General features: G+C 38.8%; 1 protein-coding gene across 1 annotated transcript; it reads left to right on the plus strand.

The window, feature by feature from the left end:
- Nucleotides 1-975: 975 nt before the first annotated feature.
- On the plus strand, nt 976-2390 carry NPY5R (neuropeptide Y receptor Y5). Its single transcript, XM_009995925.1, has one exon. It carries the CDS (start codon nt 976-978, stop codon nt 2305-2307), a length of 1332 nt encoding a protein of 443 aa, XP_009994227.1. The 3' UTR covers nt 2308-2390.
- Nucleotides 2391-20166: the final 17776 nt, after the last annotated feature.

Consider the following 20166-nt stretch of genomic DNA (forward strand, 5'->3'; position numbering starts at 1 on the left):
CTATTTACTTCTCTAGCTAATAGTTGTATAGAGAAGCCCACCAAAAGCAAAACTTCCAATAATATGAATACAGAAACAAAGGATCACTTACAGGATCTCTAGTCTAGTTAGTTTAGAGGCAAGAGTAGTGTCAGATAGTGTTGTTATGTCTATTATATGGTTTTCCACTATTTCACTAGAGACTGGGAAAAAATAAAATCAAACAGAAATCATCTGCATTAATGCCACCCTGCTTGTACACACAAAATTATAGTATTTAGATTATCTAAATTCACATATCCAATCCTTACTTCTATTTTAGCTATTAAAAAGCATTCTAACTCAACATTGTAAGAAGCTGGCAAGGCTTAGTTCTTTTCCCCTCTGCCCAACATATTACTTGCAAGACACAAACACTTGCGATATCTTACTATTTTGTGTCAGTTTTGCACTAGCATGGTAAGAAATACTACTGCAGTTGTTAGCATATGTAAAAAAAAAATAAATCATATATTTTCAGATGCTGTCATTGTAATTTGCTGTCCTGTAATGATTTGGCACATGCCCAGATGGTGATTGCAATTTCCTTACTCGTATCAATGAGCTGTTACTCACATGAGTAATCTCACCAGCTCTAAATGGATTGGTTTTGTAGCTAACTGCTCTCTCATGGAAAGGCTGACAATATGGTCTGTAGTGAAGCACAGGTAAAAGCCAGAGTCATAATGCAGAATCCTAAATTGCCATTGTCCCATGTGAGCGGCCAGGTAGGAGGCCTTAGTCTGCTGCACACGACATGATAAATCCTATGAAACTAATTTGTGTTGACCTGAATTAAGCAGGATCCACCTCACAGTAGAATAACGTCACTATTAATTTATTTGCATTAAGGTGATACAAAGTAAATTTATACTCCTTTACATTCTGATTAATAGCAGTATCATCCTTCCTTCAGGTCCTAATTAATGTCTTTGTTGTTCTAAGCAGGACTGTAAAATGGATTTTGGATTCAAAGCCCATAACAACAGGACACTGACCAAGAATACCTCTGCCACTGCGAAGAATTTTTCTGCCTGGGAAGATTATAAGAGCAGTGTTGATGACATACAGTACTTCCTTATTGGGCTGTACACACTTATAAGTCTGGCTGGCTTCATAGGAAATCTGCTTATACTAACAGCTCTACTCAAGCGCAAGCAGAAGACAATAATAAACATTCTTATAGGTAACTTGGCATTTTCAGACATCTTAGTTGTGCTGTTTTGTTCACCTTTCACACTGACATCTGTCTTGCTTGACCAATGGATGTTTGGCACTGTCATGTGCCATGTAATGCCCTTCCTCCAGTGTGCATCAGTTCTAGTTTCAACTTTGATGTTAGTATCTATCGCTGCAGTCAGGTACTGTATGATCAAATATCCCCTTTCTAGCAATTTAACAGCAAAACAAGGCTATTTCTTAACAGTGACCATTTGGATATTTGGCTTTGCAATTTGCTCCCCTCTGCCAGTTTTCCACAAAACTGTGGACCTCAGCAAAACTCTCAATCTAGAGGCACTGGAGAACAGGCTCTTGTGTATTGAGTCGTGGCCTTCTGATTCTTACAGAATTGCCTTTACAATTGCCTTATTGTTCATGCAGTATATATTGCCCCTGGTGTGTTTAACTGCTAGTCACACCAGCGTCTGCAGGAGCATAGGTTCCAGACTGTCAAGCAAGGAAGCCAAGTTTGAAGAAAAGGAGATGATAAACCTAACTCTTCATCCCTCTAAGAGTACTGGCACACAGGTGCAGCCCTCTGGCCATTCCAGGTGGAGCTGCGCGTTTGGCAGGAAGCACCACAGAAGGTACAGTAAAAAGACTTCAAGTGTGATGCCAGTTATTTCAAGGCATCATCAGGATTCTCATTCCAGAGGCCTTCCAGAAACCTCTGGCACAGAAAAAAGCCAGCTTGCTGCCTCTAGTAAATTCATCCCTGGGATACCTATCTGTTTTGAGATGAAACCAGAAGAAAACACAGAGATCCAGGACGTGATTACAGTACAAAGATCCACCATCAGAATTAAGACAAGATCTCGGAAAGTTTTTTGCAGACTGACAGTGCTAATCCTAGTTTTTGGATTCAGTTGGATGCCTCTTCACCTTTTCCACATTGTGACAGATTTTAATGCCACTCTCATTTCTAACAGACATTTTAAATTAGTATATTGTATATGCCATTTACTGGGTATGATGTCCTGCTGCTTGAATCCCATCCTCTATGGGTTCCTTAACAACAGCATAAAAGCCGATTTAATGTCCCTTATTCCATGCTGCCAAATACCATGATTTTATGTGCCCCAAGGTAAAATAAAACAAACAAGTTTGGCTTTCAAGTTTACTGATGTGTACAGCTGTAAAAGCTAAATTAGTTTAGTTTAGGTAGTCCTGGTTGTGATTAGTAGCAGTTTGTGTGAATGGAGAGTTCTACAGCTGCATGTATTTCTTGCATTGGCCTGAAAAATACACACACGCTGTAATATCCTTCTATCTGTTACACATACGAAATCATGCCCAGTGTACAAAACCAGAATACCATTTCCACTTCCTGAAATACTGGCAACCTGTACTTTGGAATTAAACAGAATATATAATAAGTAATAAATGTAAGACTACTTAGACATATCAGTATTAACTGTCATAAAACTATAATAAAATACATACTGTTTACTAAATAACAATTGTTGAGACTATTTGAGTGCCAACTTTGCCTGTTTTCTAAGATAGCTGAACATCTGTTTCTAGACGTGATGAGAAAATATTTAGCTTTTTGACTCCTACTTTGCAACATCTTTGCAAGATGCTTTGCGGCTGTTCCCAGGTTGCCTTTTTATTCCCTTGAATGGGTTTGTGGGTATGTGTTCTTGTCTAGATTGTTTCCATCTATGTTTAGACAGTACAGCCTATCTCTGATTTCCTTAGCCAATTTTTTGCTATGGCTTGTTTTATGTAATTTTCAGCCAGGCCTGAGCTTATCTATAGTTACGCCTTTGTTCTTACAATGATGACCCCTCTGAACATACAACCTGCTTCTGATCAGAGTAAGCCTTCATTACCTAAGGAAGTGAGAGTGGAAAGAAAAAGAAAATGGAAAGACAGCAGGCTCTTTTATTTTCTGTTACTAAAAAGCAAAAGCTTGCTGCACTTCATTATAGCTGACCCACTTGCCTTGGAGAGCTGCAACAGCTTTCAGATAAACACGTGTATATGTGCTTGCACACACACACAAGCACTTTCTGGATCTCACTCCCTTCTCTCTTTCTCTCCTTTTTAACCAGACCAGTACTTTCCCTTCCAAATTTAAATCATACACATCTTTCCTAAGGAAGTCATATTACATTTCATAGGAGAAATGCGAAGGGTGTGTATATATATTCTCTTCCCCTCATCACGGCCCTCCTGCCCCCTCTCTGGATTACTCTTAACTTAATAACCCACCTCCACCCTCAGGATGTAAATGTACAAAGTGTCTGCCCTGAGTTTTAATCTGTACAGCCTCGCACCAGGCCCAGCTGGTGATTCTTTCCTTTTCTCCACTAAAATTTCTAATCCAGTAGGCTTTTTACGTAGCCCTTCCAGGCTGAGAAATAAAGTTATTATTTTTATAAATGGCTGTATAGGAAGGGTCATTGTGCATTTTTTTTGCCTCGAGTTACTTCATTTCCAAAAGTGAAAGCCATTATTTGATTTTGAGGAATCATCACATCTTTTGGTCACAATGTTACAATTCTGAGACCTTTTCTCCCCAAGCCATCATCTGCTAAGGAGTTTATTACATACCAGTGGGTAATATCTTTGCTTCTGTCGTTAAGGTATTGCCCTGAAGTGTAGTTCCCAGTAACCCACTGTTCTTTGTCTTGGCTGGTTATATACTTTAATAGTGTCTTCCTGGACACTGACTATTGCGTTTTGCGGATTATTACCTCATAAAAACCTACAGTATGTTATTTTATAGAGTACATATGGTACAGAATATTGGAACTATATTTTAAAATTTCTTTTTAAAAGTTTTAAGTAGTTTAATTCAATAATATTTATAGCTAATCTTGGTAGGTAAACTTAGGAAACAAATAATTAAATCCACAACCAGAAGACGATGTAGTTCAAAAGAAGTTACAGCAATATATGCCCTATTCATGTCTACATGTTTTCTTATCATTGTACTATATAATTTAACTTTATTTATACCATGTGATGTAACCAAATGGTATAAAAGTATAAGAAAGCAGTCATATTAATATTTTTCTGGCATTATTTTTTTTTTAACTTTATTGTTACCTTCCTATTTGCTATTTGTTTTCTATTCCTTCCTTTCCTTCTATGCTTTCAAAATTTCAACCATTTTTAACTTCTATACTTAAGATTGTTATTTCAATATAAAATAACTGTATTCAGTAATGATTCTTTTCAGATAAAATTCTACTCACTTTTACTGTGTATGACACACAGATTAGTGCTAAAATTTGAATAAGGCCTTCCTCTAGTTTCTGAGGTGCACAAAAATTAGTGTGTAGACTGGTGATTTTGTATGTATATCCATTTTCCTGGCTGAAACCAGTAACTCTGCTCCCTACACTTCATGCTGAGCAAAGCATAACAATTTGTAATTTGGCAATAGAGAATTAAATCAAGACAGCTACTGAACTTGCTTAAATCCTGTGCCACTTAATCTTTCTTTTTCTCTTTTTAAGACAATCAGTGGTGGGAGAATGCATATTTTCTTTTTATTTATATAGCAACCATCAGCATTTTATTTTGACATCCCTGAAACGTTACTGGTTTTCCTCAGAAGTGATAAATAAAAATAAAAAAAGTTTTCCACCTTCCAACTTCCTTCAATAGCCAGTGCAACTTGGTCCCAGTACCAGCAAGGAATACACAAGAAGAAAACAGCAGTAGCAAGTGAAATCAGGTAGAAGGCAACTCCCAAAACATTAACTTCTATGAGTGGGAGAGGAAACAACATATGTTTAATGTTTTTCCAGTCCGGAACATAAAAAAAACATAACAAAACAAACAAACAAAAAAAACCAACAGAAATTCAAACCACTAGGATCCCTCCACTTCATATTTCCTGAGTAGTCCTCATCTGGTTTGAGGTGCAGCAGATGCTTCTATGGGCTTCTTGCATAACAGTGACCAGCAATGTGATGTCTCCATGATATATGTCAATATCTTGGGAAGATGTATCTCATCACAATATTCAATGACATTTTATCATTCTCATATGTATACAGAATGTGCAGGTATACATATATATACTTCCTAGAAAAAAAAGAACATAAAAATGGATTTTCAATACCACATGACTTTAATCAAATCCTTAGGCCAGCCATACTACTATGGACCCATTCCTTCTGTAACTAAAAATCTAAATGGGAAGGCAGGAGTTGATAGCACCCACTAAATGCAATCAGAAAACACCAGCTGTAGAATCATCTATCCCATTGGAGTTAGAAGAATGAAGAAGCAGAATAGATCCCTCTCTATTAATGAAACTTAAATAAAGTTTGGAAAAAAAACCCTCAGACAGCTGGTCTTTGTGTAAGATTAATGTTAAAACTTTTGTGACTACTCGCATGAGGAAAATAAATGTGGGGGTTTTTTAGTTCATATCATTGTCAAAACTGACTTTTTGTAAATGTCAAAGATACAATGTTAATAGCGGGCCTTTGTCCCTCCTCTTTCAGTGTAAAAGAAAGAGGTGCCAGTTAAGAAGTGCTGATGTGGCTGGGTCACTCCTGAGCCTGCCAGGCCAGCAGGGCTGAGGGTGCCAGGAGGAGTATATTTATTTAGGTTGTGGGGAAGAGGTTGGAACCTCTGTGTTTCTTTATAGTGCCATGGTAACTGGTAGCTGCTGAGACAGACAGGTATGGCTCCCATAGGTTTAGAGTGGCTGTAATCACAGCAGGCAGTGCAGAGTCCCTACCTGCAGTGGGGAAGCCATTGCCACCATCTCCTGGGAACAGGACTGGTGGCTGGTGAGGCAGAGCCTGAGCAGGGCTTCAGGGATGTGAGAGTGGGCAGAGGCAAGCAGGAGAGGAAAACCACATTGCTGCTGGTTGCATTGAGAGCACCCTCAGCAAGTTTGCTGATGACACCAAGCTGGGTGGTGCAGCCAATATGCCAGAGGGATGGGATGCCATCCAGAGGGACCTGGACAAGCAGGAGAAGTGGGCCCAGGTGAACCTCATGAGGTTCAACAAGGCCAAGTGCAGGGTCCTGCACCTGGCCTGAGGTAACCCAAGATGTGAATACAGGCTGGGGGAGGTCACGCTTGAGAGCAGTCCTGTGGAAAAGGACCTGGGGGTACTAGTGGATCAAAAGCTGGACATGAGCCACTGAAGTGCAGTTGCAGCCCAGAAGGCCAACAACATCCTGGGCTGTATCAAAAGAAGTGTGGCCAGCAGATCGAGAGAGGCGATTCTGCCCCTCTGCTCTGCCCTGGTGAGACCTCACCTAGAACACTGTGTCCAGCTCTGGTGTCTCCAGCACAAGAAAGATGTGGACCTGTTGGAACGTGTCCAGAGAAGGGCCACGAAAAAGATCTGAGGGCTGGAGCACCTCTCTTATGAGGACAGGCTGAGGGAGTTGGGCTTGTTCAGTCTGAAAAAGAAAAGGCTCCAGGGGGAACCTCATAGTGACCTTCCAGTACCTGAAGGGGGCCTACAGGAAAGTGGGAAGGGTCTTTTTACAGGGGCTTGCAGTTGAGAGGACAAGGGGCAATGGCTTTAAGCTGATAGAAGAGAGATTTAGGTTAGAGATCAGGGGAAAATTCTTCAGTGCAAGGGTGGTGAGACACTGGAACAGGCTTCCCAGAAATGCTGTGGGGGCTCCATCCCTGGAGGTGTTCAAGGGCAGGTTGGATGGAGCTCTGAGCAGCCTGTTCTAGTGGAAGGTGTCCCTGCCCACGCAAGGGAGTTGGAACTCAGTGATCTTTAAGGTCCCTTCCAACTAAAAAAAAATTGTGATTCTGTAGCAGCCTTTCCAGGTACTTAGCCTTGTTACTGGAGCCTGGAAGCTCTCATGACAAAATCGTTTCCTTCTCAGCACTATGAGCACCTGAGGAAAGGGAAGAAAATAAATCCACTACTGAAGATGTGTGAGAACCGAGCGAGGAAAGCAGACAGGAAAAAAATTGTGTGCTCTCAATCATGCCAGGCTCCAACTCTCCTTTTGAGAAGTATTGGGCAGGCAGCATGGAAAACTTCCCTACTGAAAGATTATCAACAGATTAAAAAGCCCTTCTATAATTCACAGAGGTCTGTCATCTATCACTGCACTTTTGAAAAAAAATCAATATTTTCTCACAGTAGTCCCAGCATCTGTCTGCAGCATTCAAGATAAACAGTATTAAATGTCATAATCTCCAGAAAGATGTCCTTAATAAATACTCTTGGGTCCAGGAATTTAACCTTTGATTTTGATGAAACCTAAATTATGCCTATATTATTTACAATTAAAAGTCCTGGACATAAAATACATTAGTGAAGACTGGAACTGTTGTAGGGCAGTAACAGGACTCTGGTCCTAGTTTTTTTCACCAGATGACCACAATAATGGTATAAAATCATGATCCTCGTGAAGGACCTTTTTTAAAGACTATTAGGTAAATTTTTGAACCATTTTTTAATCATGGCATATGGTTTACAATCTCTGAGGTCAAATTTTTTGTTCTTCCATTTCAAGTCTTCTTTTTATATGCTGTTGAATCCCAACCCCCTCATCTTTTCTAATGCAGTATGTAATGAAGACTACTGAAGTTGCTTGGTTTTGACCCAAGAGTATGTATTTTTTATTGTAGGTATATTTAATTGGTTGAAAGTTGCTTTCCCACTGAAGGTAGGTAGAGCTGTTGTTATTGTTCATATTCAGTTGAAGTGGCTTGGGAAAGGAGGAGAAACAAAAGACAGAAAGCAATAGAAATGCACCCACGCTAACATTAGCCAGCCACATTGTACCAGTGACAAAGGAATGCATCAGAGCCAGACCCTCCTCAAGTGTCTGTCAGGGACAAGTCTGTGACAGCACTGCTGAACATTGCTAATCTCACATGTGATCAGGAAGCCTATTGCAAATGTTTGAATCTGAGGAAGTTAACAGCTAGTGAGTGAATACAGATACATCTGCCCTTAACCTCCTTAAAATGTTTCTTTAAAGTAAAAGCATTTTCTTTCCAACCATTTCATAAGTATAGTTTTGCCTGTGATCACGCATAATGCATCATTCTGTGCCATCAGGACAATCTGTGTCATCCAGTAGGGTATGATGCTGTCCACATGCCAGTGACTCTTACCACAGCACCTATTATTAAATCTCTGCAAATTCAGAGTTAGTAGTGACAGCTCCTCTACCCCAAAGGTTACCATGATCTCCTGGTCTCCTTATTAAACTGTGTCTCATTACAGATAGAAAGAAAATAAGGGGAAAAAAGCCTAATACAGCATGTCCTTGGAAAAAATAGTTTTATTCATTCTGACAAACTTTGTCAAAAAAATTATTTCCCCAGAAAGAACATAACTGCAGACAGGAAGATGTGGTCACAGTGTTTGTCAAAAAGCTGAGCTATACATGAGGGTACAACTAGCATAATTGTTGTAAATACAGTAGAATTATACAAGTCAGACTTTTACTACTCTAGTTTGCTTTTGAAAAGTATTTGAAAGTTATGAAATTACTTCATTACATACTATTGTTAAGAAATACTGTCACAATCCAAATTCAGCTCTTTTGAACAAATTTCAATGCTTCGTTTTGCCCTTGTAGTCACATTAAGATGATCCTTCTAATAATAAGGCTTTAAAATACTCCTCTGGGAAATTATCAGAATAGTGATTTGACATTCAAGACTAAAGTAGGTTGGCCCCGCTCTTGCATCCAGTTAAACAAATGTTTGCTTTGTCTTAGCAGAAAGCTCATGTTTATACCACTTGAATGTCACATTAATTGGACATTTTTGAGCGGGAAACATTTATTACTGTCCCTGTGAATAAAATAATGTACAAAAGGATTTCAAAGGCATTTCTGATGCAAAATTTCTCGAGGAGAGTAACTTGGTGATAAACAAGCAGTTGTTCAACTCCTCAGACTCAGTAGGAGCCACAAAAACCTGAAATCCACTTAATGACAGACCACAAGACCATTAATTATAATGATAAATCTGCATGACTTTTTTTTTTTTTTTTTTTTTTTTTTTTTACACTTCTCAGAAAAACAGCTCAGCAGGGAGATAAATAAAATAATCCTTATTACAAGTAACCTTTTCGCCTCTTCATACCTTACCTCCAGCTTTATTTATGTTGAAAAAGATTATAATCTTACTGTTTTGACTCCTTGGCTTTCTGAGTCTCTCCACAAAATTAGGGTTTATTTCATAAGGATTTTGACATTTTAGCCTAAGCATTAAAGAGCTGCACAAGACATCAGAATACAATCTTAATCTTTACTTTCTGCTGGTTCTGGTTTTTTGTGGTGTTAGCACAACTGGGAAAAGTGCAAGGTGTTTACTGCAGGAAAATTAATCTCATTTTTATGTAACTACTGGGACTCAATATAAGCAAAACAATTATGTATTTTTAAAGACTCCATCAGTTTCAACACACATCTCATAATGGCAATTGTCTGAAGCCTTGATGATGCATTCTCTCAATTAATATTCTAGAGTATGAGAGCACATTTCAGACATCACAACCTTACCTGATCCTCACTGCAAAACTTGATGAGCAAACTTCAGAAGTTCATTGCAATATGCTCCACTTGAGATTACTTCTTAAGGTCATTTGGGGACTGAAGCTCATTCAGGGCACAGTTGATCTCTTACTGGTTTTGTGGGAGCACGTTCTTCAGAAAAGCTGCTCCAATGCCATTTATGTCAGACAAATTAGTTAGTTCCCAGGAGCTCTCTCAGGGGCACATGACAACAATCTCCCCCTTGCACATCATCACACCTGCAGACAGCAGAGGCCCTCAAGTGCTCTTCCTTTCATAGAAGAGATGAGATAGCTGAAAAAAAAAACAGTGAATAAGACTGCAAACTCTATGGTACTTACTCTCTCTTTTAATCTGAAATAGTCTAAAATTGAAGACCTTCCAGAAAGTTGTGGAAGACACCTGTGTGAGACTTTCTGGAGGGGGAATGAGGAATAACTCTGGAGAATGAAGAAATCTGTCAGGCCAGGACTAGCTGATTAACTGAATACATCCAGGATCCTAAGGCCTTACTAATAATATGGGAAAAAACCCTAGATAGTTTGATATACAGATTTATTCACTTTCTTCTATTAAGACAAATTTATTTTAACATATTGAAAGCAGGCTCTGGCACGTGCTCTGACCAAGCAACTTTGCACTGTCATACAACTGCAATACCAAACTTCTCTTTGCTAAGGGTATTCTCTCCATTTTTAATGGTTCATTACATGGCACAATAGGTGTCATAATGATAAAAGATTTTTGTTTTATTACTACCATGAAAATTATTAAAGAGAGTCATGCTAGGAAAAAGGAGCACGTGTGTAAAAATGAGAAGTCAAATACATCAAAATATCCCTAAAAAGCATGGGGAACACTGCAGCATATTTCACTGTCACAACCCAGGGAGTTTCAGATCAGACCCCCTTGCTTTCTAAACTCCTTCTCAGAGAGGAGCCTCGGTGTGGCTGGATCCAACCTTTGTCCCAGACCTGGCCCTTCCAGGTAGAGTGATTCAAATGTCATGGTCTGAGGAAATGTTCGACTGTCCGAAACCCCTTGATCAGATTAAGGTGAAATGACACTCAAGCCCTGTATTTGAATATTAAGTTTACTTAAAACTATAGAAGGAAGAATAAGGACGCACAATCATTAAGGCTGACATTTAGATCACAAGAGTACAACGCATACATGTTTAAGCTGTACAACCTGAGAAAAAATCAGCTAGGCTTTGAGTTTCTTCATGATGATAGGAAGGAAGAGAGAGAGAGAGAAGGAGAAGAAAAGTTTAGAGAGATAGATAACAGTCCTGGATCCAGAGTTGGGCCAGCCCAACAGGGGAGAGTTGGTGTCAGTGAGAGTCCCCAAGCCCACCATTGCAGCCCCGTTTTATAGGCCTGGTTTCCTGGTTTCGAAAGGATGAGGAAGCGTGTTTGAGTCACAAGCCTGAGCAGCTGGAGTGAACCTCTGCCCCCTCTGCCCCTCCATCCTTATCTCAATCGCTGCACATGCAGCCTCAGGCCATATGCAGACCATCAGTGCAGTCTCCATCCTCTCAGGCAGGCGTTTTGGGATGCAAACGAGATATTGTTTAGGGGCTACAATAGGGTTTAGACACCAACTCCAGCAATTACAGGTCCTGAGGGCTGGTCCCTCACATTCATTCACACTTGTTTAAATGCATGAAAGCAAAGGTTTCTTTTCCACAGTTTGGCAGTTGTTTTTGCTGAAATAGAACTTCACACCTGTCCCTTTAATTATGAAATCTATAAACCACAGGACTTTACTAATAATTTTATGAACAACAACAAAAAATCCCAGGGTAGAGAAAGCTTTTATTTAAGGATATAATCAGAAGTTAATAATGTCTTATTTTCTTTGCTTATATTACTGACTGCATGCGCTGTAATAAATTGATTTCTGCTTCTCATGCATGAATTTCTTGGGATAATGTTTTCAGTAGACTGTAAGCAGAAATAAATCTGTAATTTATAACAATAACATAACAAGAATTAAAAAGCAGAGTTCATTTAGCCATTGTTAGGAACACAAATAACCTTGCTTTCTTCTGTTTAAAGCAGAAATTAAGATAGCATCTGTTACACTAGTTGTGCAATAGCATTCACATAAAGATTTTTCAGCGTTTATTTTTAAGAAATAAGAGGTGTAATAAGAGGTGGTAGAGCCTGGCTGGTTCTGTGTTTGCATCACAATATAAATTTATCCTTCATGCTACATAAGGTTATTTCAAGGACAGCAAACATGGCAGATAATATGCAGAAAAAAAGAAGCTGTTTCCTATTTGAAACAGGAATTTCTATTCCTGTAATAGTGATTAAACCATATTAAGCACCACAAAATGAAAGGACTTCCTAAGTCTCTGGAATTTTCTTGGCAAACCCAAGCACGGTAGGGGTTAATCTGCATGTTGGCAACGGTGCTGTTTACAAGTTGAATCCTATAATATAATTTAAATGCTGTTTAACAACATTTAGCAACATCCTTATAAAGGAAGAAATTGAGCTGGGTTGCAACAGCATCCTTATTTTTCACTTTTTAAAAATAAAGTGTTTAAGTAAAATCAGATTATTTAAATTTTACATTTATGGGATCTATGGCACACTGGTGAACATCATTCGATTTGAGCAGTTCTTGCATGAATTTTGCAGTAGCTACACCTTTGGGTCTTCAAACTCCCAAATTCAGTAATATCAAAGGACTGCGAGAGCCCTCTCCTGGTGAACAAAATTTCTCCCTCTCCAACTGCTGCTTCCCGACCAGAGAGAATAATACAGACACTCAAACTATAAAAGAAGATAGTGTTTACAGCTTTTAATGTTATTTTCCCCCGGAATGTACTCTGAAGGTTTGGGGTTTTCTTAATGTATTTATGATTATTTTTATTGTTTTTTAAATTAAAAAAGCACCCAAAGAGAGACTCAGATTCTTTTTTAAATCAAAAAAAGCCCTTCAAGAAAGGGATCTGTTTTCCAAATAGCACCTTACAAAGTGAAGCAGAAAGTCAAGGTAATTACTTTAAAAAAAACTGGTATCTGCCAATAAATACAAGCTTCAAAATACTCCCACACCAGTGCAAATTTTGCACAATTAAAACTGACATATTTCTAGAAAGATTGCAGTGCTTTAAATAAAGTTACTTGATTTGTTCATTTAGTGGTAGGTATTCACCAGGCACAGAATAAAGGAGCAAGTGCAGCCTGAAAATCCAGTCACATCTGCCCTGGGATCCTCTAAGAAGGGCAGTGAAGAGAAAGGCTCACCTTTTTTCCCTCTGTAACAAAAGAGAGATGGCGTGTGCTGGGTGCACAGGTTATTCTTTCATGCTAACAAAACTGTATCATTTTCTACAAATTCCCCTTTATGCCTAGCACATGTATGAAACCAACTGTCCTCATTATTCAGAAAAGGGGGGAAAGAGTATATTAAACACAATTTATTTCCCTGTCATCCACCCTTCCCCATCTATGGTTACTATTATAAAATTCTGCATTTTGTTTAATACCTATGTTTTTAATATAAATTTTTATTCTCCTGCTCTGCTCTCCTTCTTCCCTGTAGTAACCACTTCATTTAGGTTGAAACTCTGAATTGAAAAATCCAGTCTCTTACACTTGCGTTTGTCCTCCCTACCTTAATATATAAGGTAGATTGATTTACTGTATTAAGGACACTATGTTTCTCTATTTTGACCATCATTTTGAGGTCCTGAAAACATTAAGTTTAACTTCAAATCTGACTAAGTCAATAAAGTACTAAGTGCACTTCAGTCCAGCTTAGTATCTAGACAGCATCTCAGTTCAGAGGCAAAGGGAATTTCAATAATGTCAACACCATAAGAATACATCCATGCCTGATGCTAAATTCCTAGTTTGAGATCTTCAGTATAAATATGGTAACCAATACCCTTCCATTTCAGTGGGAACTAGGCATCAGGAGAGCAATCATACCCCCAGGTGCTGGGGAGAAGGAGACTACTCACAGCAGTTTTCTGTTTCCCTGGGAAGCAATGATGGCCCAGGCTGCCTAAAACTAACTCACTGCTCATTTGCATCACATTCATCTCAATTGAAAGGTGAGCTTTACCTGGGTTATAAGCACCCCCACTTTTAAGATGGTTCTTTTTAATGTAGAGAGGTTTATGGGTCTGTTTTTCTGCAAAGTAGCTTAAAATGTGTTGGCTTATCTGAAGGGTCTGTGTGGAGATGGCAAAGGCTGGTTGTGTAGCAACTGCCAGGGAAGAAATGTTCAGAAAATAAGCTTAGTATATGTACTCTGCTCTTAATTTTAACAGATGTTTGATTAAGGTATGGTGAGTAGTCACTTTAGTGAGTCAGAAAAGCTACAGACAACTGAAACTATCATGTAGTGGATAACTTTTATGATATGTCATTTGCCATCAGTTAGAAAAACAAATGTTTCACAATGTAAATTTTTCTGCCTGGAAAGGGAAGGTCTAATTTGCAGCTAGAATACAATTGTTTTCCTCAACAAGAGGGAAAATATGAGCAGAGAATTAATAAGTTGAAGAAACTTTCATGAGTTCAGAGGCAAGCATTCCCAGTTCAGCTCACACTAACACTGCTATCTCTGGAAGAGCTCAAAAAATCTGAAATACAGTCAGGTCTCCTTGTTAAAAAGGAAATGCTTTTATATAAATATGTAGCTAAGATCCCATCTCAGATGATTGAATACAAGATCTTACCTTCTCTACTTCTGTTATAGCAGCAAAGCACATCAACATGCTATTTCTAGCTTCATTTCTACCAGCTAGAATCCAGTATACCAAGGAGACATAGGAGCCCACTGGGAGAAGTAATACTTGGAGGCGAGTGCTAATCAAGTTGATCCCTAGGCTGCTATGGTTGAGATGTGCTGTAATGATCCAAAGTCACAGTGAGGAAAACACTTCCATGTGAAACAGACTTCGAGATTGCATTTTTTGTTTCGTTCCTCACTGCCTTTATTTTTATTTTTTTTAACCTAGTCTTTTGTTTAAATAAAATAAACAAACAAATTTTTGTCTTTGAAGTCAGGTGGCATTAAGGTAAGTGCAAATGAGACCAGTAGGCAGAGGGCTTATTCCCTGTCAAGTGACTAATTGCAGTGGAATGATATACAAAGCAAACCAACTCAGCATTTGTACTCTAAGATGAGTTTGGAAACTTGGACATGCATCCTACAAAGCTAAAAGGATGAGGTTGAGGCCTTGTATAACTGAGCAAGAGAATTCAAGAACTTCCTGGCAGCCATTGGCCAGCATTGTTGCATCATAAAAGTAACAGACAAACCACTGATAATATTGAATAATTGATTAATTACCACAGAAGCTCTAAGGATCCTAAATTAACACACCTAAATTAGGGCAAGTTTTCAGAATTGGTGAATGCTCTGCAGACACCAATGTAATGATGTAATGGTGTAATGTAATCAGAAAAAAAAACTTCCTTACTGTGAGAGTGACAGAGCACTGGAACAGACTGCTCAAAGAGGTTGTGGAGTCTCCATCCCTGGAGACATTCAAAATCCGCCTGGATTCGTTCCTGTGTGATACCTCTAGGTGATCCTGACTGGCAAGGGGGTTGGATTAGATGATCCTTCGAGGTCCCTTCCAACCCCTAAGATTCTGTGGTTCTGTAATCAGGGGCAAAATGAAACACAGAAAAGCCTCAAAAGGAAAAAGTGTTTCTTGCTCACTGCCATTCAGGAGCTGTGAAGAAAGCTGCTGGATCTCATCCTGAGGAGGGCTCTGCTAACTGCCACTTGCTTTTTGGAGCTGTGCTTCCAATCTCAACTCTTGCACTTCAGAGAGAAGTAAAGCAGGGTGCTTATGTTGACTTCCCCTTTTACCTTGAGGACCTGAAGAAAAGAAATAAAGCAGTAGAAACAGCCATTGGCCAGCATTGTTGCATCATAAAAGTAACAGACAAACCACTGATAATATTGAATAATTGATTAATTACCACAGAAGCTCTAAGGATCCTAAATTAACACACCTAAATTAGGGCAAGTTTTCAGAATTGGTGAATGCTCTGCAGACACCAATGTAATGATGTAATGGTGTAATGTAATCAGAAAAAAAAACTTCCTTACTGTGAGAGTGACAGAGCACTGGAACAGACTGCTCAAAGAGATTGTGGAGTCTCCATCCCTGGAGACATTCAAAATCCGCCTGGATTCGTTCCTGTGTGATACCTCTAGGTGATCCTGACTGGCAAGGGGGTTGGATTAGATGATCCTTCGAGGTCCCTTCCAACCCCTAAGATTCTGTGGTTCTGTAATCAGGGGCAAAATGAAACACAGAAAAGCCTCGAAAGGAAAAAGTGTTTCTTGCTCACTGCCATTCAGGAGCTGTGAAGAAAGCTGCTGGATCTCATCCTGAGGAGGGCTCTGCTAACTGCCACTTGCTTTTTGGAGCTGTGCTTCCAATCTCAACTCTTGCACTTCAGAGAGAAGTAAAGCAGGGTGCTTATGTTGACTTCCCCTTTTACCTTGAGGACCTGAAGAAAAGAAATAAAGCAGTAGAAATGTTATATTCTTCGTGTTTCTCTGTTGTTATGCTACATCTAAGCTGAACTACCTGGAAGCACTTCCCAGGTCTGTGCACACCTTCTTGTCATATACCCATTCCAGACTGGAGCAAGACGCACACACACAAGGTGATCCAGAATACCTGCTCTGACATTTCTAATTACAGCCAAGAAAGATAGTTCCAGTCCAATTAATTTTGTCTAGTAAAAGACTGACTCTTTAGCATAGATCAGTGGAAGCACCAGCTTAACTAGGTAGCAGGTTAAAAAAAAAAAATCTTACTCAGTTCCTCCTTTAATTCAGTAAACTAATAACATTTTTAAAGGGATTATACAAGATGATTGTTTTTAATCAGTTAAGGTATGGCAAATAATATAACTGTCATGCAGTCCTTTTAATTAATGGTGTGCTTTCATCTACAATTGTATCATTCTCATAATCTGTATTTAAATAGAGCAGATGATGATCAAAGAATCACATGATCTCCAGCTGATAAATACTTTACTAGCAAAAAAATGAGTTGGCAAACTTCACAAAAGACAGTTTTAATGAAAAGGTAATAGAAATCCCTATTAATCCCTCTGAATTATACCTGCACAAACAGGCTCTCAGGTGAACTGAAACTGCAGATTGTAAAAGGACATTACTAACACAATACATAATTAATGTAAATTTATTGTCAAAGGTATTGGAAAGGCCAAAGTCTTGGTAAACTCTATTGAGTGATCACAGCACAACCAGCACTTTTACATAAACACCTTTTTACACCTGCTAAGTGATAAAAGAACTTAATAATGAGGCTACAGACTCATCTGTAAACTAGTCTTTAAAAAATAGATGTATGAACAAAATATTCTCTCACTGTTGCTTGTGGGCCTCTGGGTAACACTAGTCCCTGCTCTGATCCATCTAGAAATGCCTGCAAAATTCCATCCCTGAAGTTGAAGCTTTAAGTCAACACACATTAAAAAAAACACACACACAAAACACTGTCTCTAATTCTTTCTGATATAAGGCTTACAAAAAGCTAACAACACATTATCAAAATAAATCCTGTAATTATAATTATGAGTGATTTCCACGTGCATTTCCCAAATCAGTTTCTCATAGCATTTATGAAAACTTTAATTTGAAAGTGCCTGCTTTTGCAGTGTTCTTGGGCAGCACTTCTTAAATTTTTCTGTTGCAATAGTGGGTGATATAAGCTGTTGATTAATGGTTGTAAAACCAGATTTCAGATTAACTGAAAGAACAATTTTATAGTGAAAGCAGCAAACACCCACAAAGTATAAAAATGCTTTTCATGATATTAGACTGTAATAAAGTAAACCAATTAATCTTGATATAAAGTATCAGATGTAGGAATAGTATTTATATGGAAAGCCTTCAAAGGAAAACATAATGATCTGTCAAGGATGGTAAACCCAAAACTTTCCCAAATATTCCTATTTTGGCATTATAAAACTTTAAAAGGCTGCAAAAGATGTAAAACTAATAAATTACTAGGCAGCTATGAAACCTGCATGACACTGTGTGAACCATGATGAAAAATACTCTCAAAGAGACAATTTAATATTTTCTATTTGGAGTAAAACACCAGCAATGTCTTTATGCTGATTTTACGACCAGCGGGAACTCCTAAGATCACACTGATTAGTTGTCTCAACAGGATTTTATTTAACAGATAAAACAACATCTGACCAACATCCCTCTCCACCCCCCAAAAAAATAGTGCAAACCTCTTTTCTTTCAATTCAGGCATAAGTTAGCGTGAGGTCATAAAAGTTTGTCTGTGTCCATCTCCTTCTGACAGCCTACAGAGAGAGATGTCACCACCATTTCCTAAACAAGTCCTCACAACCATCCTCTAGAAGATACTCCCCTCCGAGTATACCTACTTCTTTCTGTAATACATGCGAAATCTGGGGATCACTACAACTGCAAAGAGAAGGCCTCTCTGCATATTTTCCATATGTTGCTGTGACTTTTCAGAAGCCAGGAGCCACAGCAAAGTCACAAAGTCCACATGTCATTCTGCGTACACGTGTACAACAAACAGTAATAACCCAAGCTGTCAGTCATGTGTCGTCTGTATTGATTAGTTACAGGATAAGTGCAACGACCACAATTATTTCTATTTAGTAAGTGCTAAGTTAGGAATAGTTGACTGAAGATGAAAATAGGGTCAAGCTGACTAGTTGTATAAAATCTGTGGTTAATAAATAGTTCTCCAGTGTGGACTAGAATTTCCTGGTAGCAGTAAAAGAAATTCAGGTACCGCCTTTTTCACTTAAGAAGCATCTCCAACCCAACATTAATAAACAATTGTTCTAATTCTGTCCAGTAGCAGCCAGAGGGAACCTGCATATCAGCTGACTGATGACATACATAATAAATGTACCTACCCTGAAGTACCAAGCATGGGTCTCTGTGAATACACATTCTGACTGGGAGACTGCAGCACATTGTGGTGGTCCAGCTGCAGCCAGAGTTGTCATGGGCTAATGTCTCACCAATTACTTGGCCACAGGATAAGCCCAGCCAGCTCATGGCCACAGGGGAGCTCCCACTCCATACTGGTGGTTATGGCATCTACATGGCTCTGCCTTTCCCTAAAACTGCAGGGAACAGTTCTCATGTGACCATCTGTTAGGAACAGAGTAGGTTTCTTGTAAGGAAATTCTGTACTGGCTGGGATGACCAAAGGGGAGCACTTCTCTCCATGGACAGGACCTGCTGTGCGCAGCACGCCATGGGTAAATCCACCTGCTCTCTGCCCGGTGCTGCAGCAACATCTGAGGGGATGTAAGAGCTGCTCACTATCTATAGTCCTTTTACAGTCCTCTTATTTTCTCTTATTAAGGCAGTTATTAAGCCATTTGTTGTAACTGAAAAGGAGATTAAATTCTAAACGCATGCAGTGGAACCTAACACTGAAGTGTAAGGAGGCAAAGGAACATTCCTTTCGAATGCACTTAAATTCTATGGTGTGGAAAATTATTATTTTAATTTTTTTACAAGATCATTAGAGACAAGAATTGCAGGTTAATTTAGCTCCTGGGTTCCACATGATGCCACGCAGAAAAGCTGTATCTCTCTGCACTGGCATTGTTTCACTCTAAACTAATTGAGACTGCAGGATGGTACATTCCAGCTTGAAATCCTTCCAATTTCCTCTGGGGAATTAAAGAAAAATAAATTTAAAAGAAAAGCAGAAGGAGATGAACTGTTTTTTATTCTCATTTTTGCAGTACCAAACTTACAGTCTAATTGATCTGTTTTGCTTCTCTGCTTATACAAATGAAATTGTTTCAAGAAGCTTGTTATGAGGAGTAGCTGCCTGGTGACTGGCCTTACCTATCAGGAAAACAGAGAAGTGTGAAATTCAGTTTCATCTACATAGATCCACACTTGTCAACACAATTTATTATTTAGTAACAACACTTAATAATCAGCGTGACTTGCATAAATGGCACACTTCATGTACCTGTGTAGACACGGAACACTGTACTGTCAACCTACCAGGTCTGGTTGTGATCCAACTATTGAGAAGCTATTATGTGTGAATAGGTCTTAAATTATAGGAGGTAAATATGGAGGGGAGTGGGATGTTCGTATAGGAAGGTAGAAGAGTTTTGTGGAACCATGACTCAAGATTCAGTGCTACATAATGGTTTGTAACATAATTCAGCAACTGTTGGTAACATTTTACACAGCCCCCAAATACACCATTTAACTCTACAAATTCACATTTACAGCTGGAAACAATTACATGCAAAAATGGTTTTGCATTTATGGACCCATAAGTGCTTATTGTGCTATTTAAGTTAATGTCACTGTGGTTTTAGTTGTTTCTTTTCCTTGGTTTTAATTATCTTTCCCTCTTCTGCCACTCAAGAACAAAAAACA

This window comes from Chaetura pelagica, unplaced genomic scaffold (assembly GCF_000747805.2).
Source record: "Chaetura pelagica isolate M959 unplaced genomic scaffold, ChaPel_1.0 scaffold142, whole genome shotgun sequence".
Lineage (NCBI taxonomy): Eukaryota > Metazoa > Chordata > Aves > Apodiformes > Apodidae > Chaetura > Chaetura pelagica.

Excerpts from the sequence above, each read along its gene's own strand:
- NPY5R (XM_009995925.1), top strand. The coding sequence starts at position 976 with ATGGATTTTGGATTCAAAGCCCATAACAACAGGACACTGACCAAGAAT.